This window comes from Candoia aspera, chromosome 12 (assembly GCF_035149785.1).
Source record: "Candoia aspera isolate rCanAsp1 chromosome 12, rCanAsp1.hap2, whole genome shotgun sequence".
Lineage (NCBI taxonomy): Eukaryota > Metazoa > Chordata > Lepidosauria > Squamata > Boidae > Candoia > Candoia aspera.
The window spans coordinates 5,764,806-5,775,079 of record NC_086164.1 but is presented as its reverse complement, the minus strand read 5'-3'; the positions used below and the strand labels follow the sequence as shown (position 1 = coordinate 5,775,079).

At 42.3% G+C, this 10,274-nt stretch overlaps 1 protein-coding gene across 1 annotated transcript; it reads right to left on the bottom strand.

Annotated features, from left to right (window-relative positions):
- On the bottom strand, nt 1-8,423 carry COMMD5 (COMM domain containing 5). The gene is made up of 7 exons (XM_063313469.1): nt 8,139-8,423; nt 5,515-5,675; nt 4,543-4,571; nt 3,422-3,472; nt 1,945-2,040; nt 1,318-1,393; nt 1-451 (listed from the first exon to the last, which is right to left on the bottom strand). Exons 1-7 carry the CDS (start codon nt 8,308-8,310, stop codon nt 350-352), a joined length of 687 nt encoding a protein of 228 aa, XP_063169539.1. The 5' UTR covers nt 8,311-8,423; the 3' UTR covers nt 1-349.
- Nucleotides 8,424-10,274: the final 1,851 nt, after the last annotated feature.

Sequence of the window (10,274 nt, the reverse complement as noted above, 5' to 3'; positions counted from 1 at the left end):
TAAACCAGGAAGATGAATCATAGTTCATTTGAAAAGGCTCTGTGTCCATTAGGATAGTTATTTTTAAAATGTTTGGATGAATCATACAAAAGGGGGTTAAGTCAATAGGAATTATGCTATTAACGTTTATACGCAGAATTCAAAGTTAAAAAAAAAATCATGTAAAAACATTCTAACAAGCAGTTTTTGACCAAGAAAATAATAATAAAAAATAATAAAAAAATGTACAGCCAGCTTCTGTAAGATTGTGTTAACAACACATGTAATCCCAAAAAGGTGTCCTCGTGTTTTCTGTGCATCTGAGTGTAATTCTTCCTGTGTTGAAAACCTGATATTTTTAAGAAAATGTTCAGTCCTGTATCTTCAGAATGCTTCTTTTCTCTATGTCATTCATCTCCTTTAAGATGAGAGCAATGTTGTACCTTAATTCTTGGAATTTTGCAACTGGGACCTGGCATATGAAACAAAGCAAAAGAAAATCCAAACTTTAAAAATTGAATTGATCTCTTTCCAACCCACATTTATTTATGTATTTATTTATTATTACATATATACCCTGCTGAAATCCAGTTAAGCACTCTGCATTTCACAGATACAGATATATCCAATTAAAGTGTCCACAGTAAAAATTTAAACACTGAACACATATTAGAAAAACAAAACAATAAATAGCACCAATCCACAAACTCTCTATGGAACTTCACATGCTTATTTCCTAAATCAAACATTTCTACATTAAAAAAAAGTTTAAAAAAACCTCATGAGGCTACACGTTATTTTTTTTAAAAAAAACCTCTTCCCTCTACAAAATACACATATTTGATTCTAACTTAGAATCACACACACAAAATACACATTCTTGCGGGTGTTTTGAGCTGAAAAGTCTATGGCAAAATTCAAAGAAACATTGCCACTCCCCACAACCCTGTTATCTGGATGTCCATATTAGTCCAGGAAGGGAAATTAGGTTAGCTGTTTAAAAATGAAAGCTGGACAAAGTCTCCTGATGTCATCGATCAGGCTGTGAGGTATATCTGAACAGAAGAAATATGCCTTTTCTGTTCAGTTGTAAAACCTCTAGGAAGAGAAATCTGGGTACCACTGACCCACCTGTATGACTGGATTCACATACAGAACCAAGGCATGCTTTTCTTAATTTAATTTGTTGACTTAGCCATCATTGGTTGAGTTTGCCTAACATACTATAACACATAGTGAGGACTACCTGTACATACTCCTTTAGGGCATGTTGATTCATGTTATGATGTGGGTCTATGAACCATAACAAGCTTGAAATAACAGGTTAGCAAGACTTACTTCAAAGCAATGAGTGGATCCGTCAGAGAGCTTCAGCCGCATTAAAATGGATGGTTGCAAAACACGAGCCAGAGAGCTGAAATCAAACACGTTAATGCTCTGAGAGAAGGCATATGAGGACAGGCAGAGGCTGAATCAGATTGGCTGGATCTCTCTCCATTTTTTTTCATCACCAGGAGAAGCCAAGTGCAAAATAATAAGTTAGAGGGAAGAACCAAAGGGAACAGAATGGGCTACCCTATGTCCTCCATCTGAATCATAAACAGGGACAACCTGTATATACAGTTCAGTGCCTGAATTAGACTAGACCAGGATCCCAAGCATCTCGTTTAGAAAAGAAAAATGCCTCTTGGTTGATAAGCCATAAATCATCCACAGATCTACCTGTCGTTCCTGATCTCCCATCAATATCCATGGTCTAGACCAGTGTTTCTCAACCTTGGCCACCTGAAGATGTGTGGACTTCAACTCCCAGAATTCCCCAGCCAGCATATGCTGGCTGGGGAATTCTGGGAGTTGAAGTCCACACATCTTCAAGTGGCCAAGATTGAGAAACACTGGTCTAGAAGCTCAAGCAAATTTAAACCAACACCCCACCAGAAGAATTCCCAACTTGCAATTCTGTACCTGGTTGAAATGGCAACATCGACCCGCCACTTGAAGTCTTCAATTCTGGGAAGCCTGTTCCCATGCTTCTGAAGCGCAGCTTCAAGAAGGGGGCGCCTGTAAGAAAGAAGAGGAGACAATATTGCCCAGAAGATAAAAGAATGACTCTTAAAAGGCAACAGGCTGGGAAAAGGGCTGTTTGTCCAGGGGGCAAGGCAAAAGGAAGAGACATAATTAATTTAATTATTGAGCCTACCATATCCTACTTATGTTTGTGCACTCCCAACGAAGATGGCTCATAGCAGTTTGTTTTTAAAGCTGTGATGTATTAATTTGGAAATGCATGCTCAGGGATAAATAGGGCTGTATCTGCGGTCCAACAATGCTGTTGTGCTCAATTTTGCTTCCATACAAAGAGCCATTAGCTTCAATTTGCCTGAGAACACCTCTGTTGGCCCAGCTACACCCGAGATGGTTTCCCTTCTCCTTTCTTAAAAAGCCGGAAGTCAAGGAATTGGCCAGCTGAACTGGGTGTGGCCTTGAGAAAACACAGTTTAGAGAGACTCAGCTACTCAATCCTGAAACAAGGGTGTAACCCAACAGCTTGTGCATACCGAAAACTCGCTATATAGAGCATCGTAAAGGCTGGCTGCAAAGAACATCTCAGAAGCTGTTTTAATAATCTGTGAATCCCAAAACCCCATTCTGTTGTTCTTCAAAGGTCCTATGCATGTACCTAAACTGGAGCAGGGAATGGTCTCAAACTTTTATTTCTCCCACCCTGCAAACCTGGAACAGTTTAAAACTGTTTTGGTTCCCCCTAAACTACCCTCAAAAATTGACTCTGCGCGCAATGAAGTCACGGCTCTCTTTAAAATTTTCCACCCAGGTGGAAAAGCGGCAGGGTGGCTAGAAAAGACTGGTGGATTTATTCTTGATTCATGGTTGCATCATCCCACACAGCTTAAGATCTTTTCCAGATGATGCAGAAGGGAAGAATGCTTTTTGTAGAACAAAAGAGGGCGAGAAACAAAGACAATTCCCAGTTGACCCAAACTGGCCTGTGAAGTTTTGATGGTCAACCCACGGAGGTCCTTCTTGAAAGTTGCCTTCCGTATCTCCATGTGATTGCTTCCAGCCCGTCTTTGAACTGGAACAGTTCCTTTTCTCCTTTTCAGTGTGAAGATACCGCTGAGACAAGGAGGTTTGGGCCTTTCTCCCCCAAGAATTCCCCAATATCAGCATCACTAAAGCCAGGATGGGGACATTTAACAATGGGAAGCTCTAATTCTTTCTTGTTTATATGTGACTCATTGCTAGCTTATATCCAGAGAGTATAAAGAGGTATTGAATTGGCTTGGGTGGTACCTCCCAAAGGCTTGGTAGCTTAAATCTCCCCCACCGCCCACTTCCTTGAGATGTTTTATTGCAGAATGAAATATAATTCAGGAACAAGGCAAGCCTAAAGAAAGAGAATGCAATGGACAAATTGGCTAACCTGTTCCCAAAGACCACTGTTGCAAAATCAGCAATGAACTCCTCTGGTACTCTGGAAAAGAGGGAGGTTCAATTAAAAGAAAGGCAAATGGGCCCCAACAGGTTCTTTCCTTCTCAAAGCGCCAGATTGAGACCCCTTTGTCTCTGAAAGACCATTCCATTTCTACTGGATGAGGAGAGAGAAAGGAAGGGAGGGAGGGAGGAAGGGAGGGAGGAAAGATAGAAGGAGGGAGGAGATGGATGGATGGAAAGAAAGAGGGAGGGAGACGGACAAAAAGAGGGAGGGAGGAGAGAGAGAGAGAAGGAAGGAAATTCTGAAGTTGATTTTTTCATCTTGAGTGCGTGCCAACTTCGTTTTTAGCAAAGCAAGGGCCCCGCAACTTACAAACATCACCATCAGGATTGGCCAAATCCCGTGTACCCACTGTCTACTTTTTATGGTTAGTCTAGTCATAGGAAAGAGAAATGGTGGTTCAGCTAAGTGAAAATTGCACTCAACAGTTTAGCGTAGGAGAGAAAAGGAGAAAGGGAATGTGAGACAAAAGTTGTAAAAAAAAAAAAAGAGGTCAGGGAATCTGGAAAAGTAATTAATGGCAGGGCCGAAAGGCCAAGGATCACATTTTCAAAACTCAGCCAATTTTCCAGAGTAGATCTCTGGTTGTCTTCTCTTTTGATACGTCCCTGTGCCCAGTGAGAATCAGATGAGCCATGCATTCAGAACAGGCTTCCCTGCTTCTGCCTTTATGTAATTTTACCAAGCAGCAAAACACCAGCAAATGCCACAGGCCACAAGAATGGTGTTTGCTTGTTAATTAGAACACACAATCACACCCAGACAATGCAGGCAGATTTTGTTGGTTATGTCACCATCATCAGAAAGCAGAGGAAGTATGGTTAGATCAGGATGGGATTCCTTCTTTTAAAATGCCCATTGTTTTAAAGATTAAAATACTCCCACACAAAGGATCAGTCGTGTTTTGCACACAGGCAGGAAAAACAATTTAGGGAAACCAAAGCTTGGCAGATTGTCACCTCAAGCCTGTTATAAAACGAACCATGTGGGGTCAAATGGCTATCAGCTGCCAAGAAAGATCTCTGCCAAAGGATTAAAAGGAGACATACCTGAGAAATTTCAAATCTTCTTTGAACACCTGTAAAATAAAAGGGGGTGAAGACTTTAAACAGTGCCTATTTGTATCTTCTGCAAGAAATAGGATTACCAAGAGCTGAGATATGGGGGCATAAGAGATCTGCCTTTTTAAGGAAACCAACTTCACATTTTGAGTACTTAGCAGATGGATGACCACCAGGATATACAGCATCAGCAGATTCTTGCAGTGTTCCTGGATCTTAAGAACTGGTTGAACCACAGCTCTAGAAGTGGGCTAAGGTTTTTCATCTGCCCAAGCATTGTTGTTATTATTCTAGAATATCTTGCTAAGGAATGCATAAGTGGCCCCAACTCTGGATTTCAAGTTATAGTCTTCCACATGAGACTACTAGACTACCACACCAGATGGAGTGCCCATGTCCTCATCTCTCCTCGGTTCTTTATACCATAAGTTTTTAAGCTGACAGAGTCTCTAGGTCAGTGTTTCTCAACCTATGCTGGCTGGGGAATTCTGGGACTTGAAGTCCACACATCTTAAAATTGCCAAGGTTGAGAAACACTGACCTAGGTTGTTGAATATCTGTTTACTACTTGGGCCATTTTATAATGATGATGCCTTGTTAATACTGCAAAGTTGATTAGAGTAGATAGGGTTTATTATGGTCACAGAGCTGAAAATAAAACACATTAAAAATGAAAGAGAAAAGACAGAAAAGAGGGTAAGAACATTACAACCAGTGGTGGGTTCATTGGAGGGCAGTCAAGGTATGTTAATTCTAACAGACTCTGGCCATGTTCAAGGAAGCTAAATCATACTGATCTGATCACAAGTGTACATAAAAATAATCAGAATTTCCTAGGTGTTTTACAAAATAAGGAGTTATAAAGTTGATTAGAATCTCTGGGTTACCAATCTGATCTCCCCTTTTGCATTCCGAATGATGGTGCCATTCAGATTTAAACATGAATCCACCTTAACTTACTTCTTGTTTGAGAGAAGATGCAGGAAGCCTCAAAGCTTCACGGAGCAGGGTGTACATGCCAGATACAAGGATCGCAAGCTGCTCATCTGACAGATTAGCGTTTTCAGCAATCATCTTTACCGACTCTTGACACTCCTTTCCTTCCAATGCGCTGATGGTGGCTATTTAAATCAAGAAATGAAACAAAGGCTCCAACAATTCCATTAGGCTTTACATCTGAGGTCCACAAAGTGGCCTGATTATGTTGCCACAGACATAAATACTCTCACACACACACAAACAACACCCCCACCAACACAAGCAGGGCAAGCCACGGTCTATAAACTGAGAGCAAGGCCCGTTCCCTCTTTGCACTGAAGATGTTGCCTAGTCTGGCAATGAAACATCTGCAAGAAAACAACAAGGCTTAGAGAGCACCAAGGACTCCACACAAAGTTTAAACACAAGAAACTGGTTTCTTGTGTTTAAACACCCCGCAAAGCATCAGCCTCAAAAATAATCTTGTTTCAAGAATGCCTCCATCGTCCAAAAGCCCATACAAGCATTTGCAGAAAATCAGAATGGGAAGGGCCCAACGGTTTCTTGAGAGAGTATCCACTTGCCAGCAGAAACCCAACGTGGCAGATTTCTTCTCTTCTTCTTCAAGAGTTCAGATTTCCAAACTGGCTCCCCAACCCTGGATTACATACCTGTTCATCCCCATATGTCATGCTATCACCACACAATTGACCCCAGTATTTGCATTATTTGCATGACATCACTGAGGCTTTCAATGGATGCTTAGCAATTGATTCTCATCAAGATCAACAGCTGGATCCTGGAGAAGCTTTATGGGAACTGTGTAACTGGGTAGTGCTGGGGAAACTAAATTCACTGACTGGGGTTAAATATCCAGGGTAGCCTTTCTCAACCTTTTGACCCCGGAGGAACCCTTGAAGTATTTTTCAGGCCTGGGGGAACCCCTGCACATTCAGGCTCAAAGTTAGGCCGGAAGTTACAAAATTATTATATTCATTTTCTGTGTATATGCATTTGTTTCCTTTGTATACGCATGAACAGTGTTCTTAAACTGAAAATAAAGAATGGAACTTACCTCTTTAATGTGAAGTTGCCTGAATTTGAAATACTTTTTAAAATAAATTGTGATCTCCCAGGGGACACCTAGTGACCTCTTGTGGAACCCTAGGGTACCAGGGAACCCTGGTTGAGATACTCCGATCCAGGGCAATGCCTATCTCAATTGATTCTTTAAGTTCCTCCTCCAAGGCCTTTCTTCGGGCTTAGGTTTCCAGCACTAGCAGCCCGTTTCTAAAGAATTTCACTTCTACATTGCAATCTTTTCAAGGCCAGATGAAAGCCTGTTGGGTCTCCGAAACATTTTGATTTGTTGCAATTTCTCTTTTACTTCCCTGATGTTTCTCTGCTTATTTGTAACACAGAGATAAAGGTCTGGGAACCTAACAAAACCTTGGGGGACACAGAAGTATCATGGAGGAAGGAAAGAAATGTTGCATCCCTAAGTGAAGCGAGATGCTTTTAGGAAACAAACTATTTTATTTCCAGGCACAGAAGAAGATAAAAGTTTGCCTTGATATCCTCCCACTGTTCTAACAGCAAAGGGTTGGGGGATTTGTTTTGGGGCTTTCAAGTCCATCTTGACTGCTGGAGACTGCCTGGACAAGTCCTTGCAGTTTTCTTGGCAATATTTTCAGAAGTAACTGAAAGGTTGAGAGAGGGGGACGGGCCCAGATACACCCAGCTGGCTTTGTGCCTAAGGCAGGACTAACTTACAGCCTCCTGGTGCCTTAAACCACTAGACCAGGGTTTCTCAACCAGGGTTCCACGAGAGGCTGCAAGGGATTCCCTGGGAGATCACGATTTATTTTAAAAAGATTTCAAATTTGGGCAACTTCACATTCAAGAGGTAAGTTTCATGCTTTATTTTTCGTTTAAGAGCACTGTTAATGCATATGTCTACAGGCCTACCCATGAAATGAATATAACAATTTTATAACTTCTGACCTATATTGGAGCCTGAATCTGCAAGGGTTCCCCCAGGCCTGAAGAATATTTCAAGGGTTCCTCCAGGGTCAAAAGATTGAGAAAGGCTGCACTACACCAAACCAACTCTCAACCACCCAGTTGAGTGAAGCCAAACATTAATTCTTGCTAATCACAGCGGGACTAGGTTGGACTCCTGGTCACTGCATGGTGCCTGCTGCTTTTCTTGAGCTTTTGGGGGATTCAGACAGGAGATTCTCCTCAGCCCCGCCTGAAGAGATCAGGAATTGCTGCAGGCAAAGCAGGTAGCGGACCATTTAAAAGCAATTCCTGGAAACGCTGCAAGAACCTTCAGCAGCGAAGAGAAAGCTTCTAAAGAAGAAGCAAACGCTGGTGTAGTTACAAAACTTAGAAATTAGGACCAAAAATTAGAATTAGGCTATACTGTGTGGCCTCTGTGCAAAAATTCAAAGGGGCAATTCAGGCAAAGCCCCAGGTCACCCTTCCTCACTTCCAAAATTCACAGCTTGCAGAGCCACTGAAAAGGTCAAAAGTCCATTATTGCCACCGGCTTAGCAGCTCGATGCCCCGCCCCGATTCCCTCCCGAAGCAAGAAGTTCTACCTTTTAGGAGTTTCCGGAAAACGTCCTTTTCTAGCTCCTGGAGGCTCTTCGCCATGGCTTCCACCTGGGGAGGGATTCGGGGCCCCAGAAAACTGGCCCTGTTCACGCTGCTTTCGCCGGCAAGTCCCGGGGGCAGGTAGGGGGGCGACAGCGCCTTCCCCACCGCGGCCATGGCAGCTGCGCGTCCTGCAAAGCGGGCAACGCGGGCGCCAAGTTTTGCAAAGAGGCAACCCGAGCCGAACCGGGCTGATCGCTCACGTGACCCCTCCCCGGTCCCGGGGACGTTCCATTCCTCGCGGGCGCCCCCTGGCGAGAGAAAGGCGTGGCTGCCGAATGGATTGTGCTGAATGTGGACTTCCGGCCTTGCTCGCGACGGACCAGGCTGACAGAGGCTGCTGGGAGTTGTAGTTTTCCGCATCTGGAGCGCCGTCTCACTTTGCTGGTTTTGCAAATTTCGTCTCCTGCGGGAGTGGCTTTTCTGTTTGTGCCTCTTCTGGCTGCCTGTGCGTCCTGCCTGTCCTCCAGGCAGCTGATGGGTTCTCTTTACAGTAGTTTAAGATGTGTGGACTGCAACTCCCAGAATTCCCCAGCCAACAATGCTGCCTGGGGAATTCTGGGAGTTGAAGTCCACACATCTGGAAGTGGCCCAGGCTGAGAAACCCTGCTTTACAGTGACCATACGTCCTTTATAATAAATAATATAATAAAGGGCAGTCCTGTATTTCAGAAAGCTGTCCTTCCTTTATTTTTCAAAAGCTCACTTTTGTCCTTTACATTGGTCATTTAACTTTTACTACCAGTGATATCCCTTCATGCACTGTCATTCCTATTCATGTGAAAAATAGGGAAACTGAACAGTCTTTTAAAAATAAACTTACACAAGCTGTTTGATTTTGGATATTTTTCTTAGAATATGCGCTTCGGTAAAATTTTCCTTGGTTTTGCGCTTGAATTTTCCTTTGCAAAGCAAGATTATAAACAATTGATTTTTTTTTTTATCCTTATGAACCTCTTTGGGATTTGCCTATTTTTGTGCTTTGTTTTTTTCCAAGAAAACAGGGCCACTGTAGTTATCTTCCCGGTTTAACCTTGCAAGCAGCCTGGATAGAGATTAAGTTAGGGGCTCCCTTTGCACAACACACTGAACTAGGTCACCAACGTTTAGTCCCGTGCGTGGGGCAAATCCAGCCTGTGAAGTTAGTTGAGGATTAAGGCTGTGGCAACACAGCAGACTGGATCAGTTAGCCCAGCGTTTCTCAACGTATCTTGGCAGCTTGAAGGTATGTTAACTTCAGCTCCCAGAATTCCCCAGCCAGCATTCCCCACCCTTTTAGCCAGATCAGTTATGCACCTAGCCGCTGCATTTCCGCAACTTGCAAATCTTCATTTCCTTTACCTATTTATCATTATAGTTTAAACCACTTATTATTTGTATTATTATACTTAGAGTTTTTGGCTTATGGTGTTGCGCATGGTTGTTGTTCAGCTTATTTGGTAAGCTGAACAACAACCATGATTATTTACTTATTTGTTCAACTTACCCACCACCTTCATCCTCACCAGCTTCAGGTGGTTTACAGATATTAAACTCTCAGTAAAATTAAATTAAAATGTAAACCTCCCAAAAGAAAGCCAAAACTTTTTAATGGTTTGGCTTCTGTCGTTTTCATTGTGTGCACCACCCAGAGTCATGTACTGAATGTGAGACAGGCGGCTGAACAAATTTAATAAATAAATAAGACAATGGGCATTTATTTATAGTTCAAATTTAGTCACTGCCCATGAAATACAGTACTAACCAAAATGAAATAAATAAAACGATGAATAGGAAATGCCAAGAAAAACAAAATAAATAAAACAATGAATATGCTGAAGGTTAATAAAAGAACTCCAAGCAGCTAGCAGCAATCTTGCAGAGTAGAAGGGTGAACCAGAAAAAAGAGAACTTGCACATTAAGCTTAATTGTGTTCAGAAAATAAATTCAGTCTTCACACTGTAGTTAGATGAAGAAAATAGAGATAGCTTACTTTTATTCAGTAGTTCTGGGTACAGGTAGATTCATAGTAGAAAGCACTTAATCATCACTGGTTCTTTGTAGACACTTTCAATGTGGAATAGAAAGTCTGCTGCAGGCA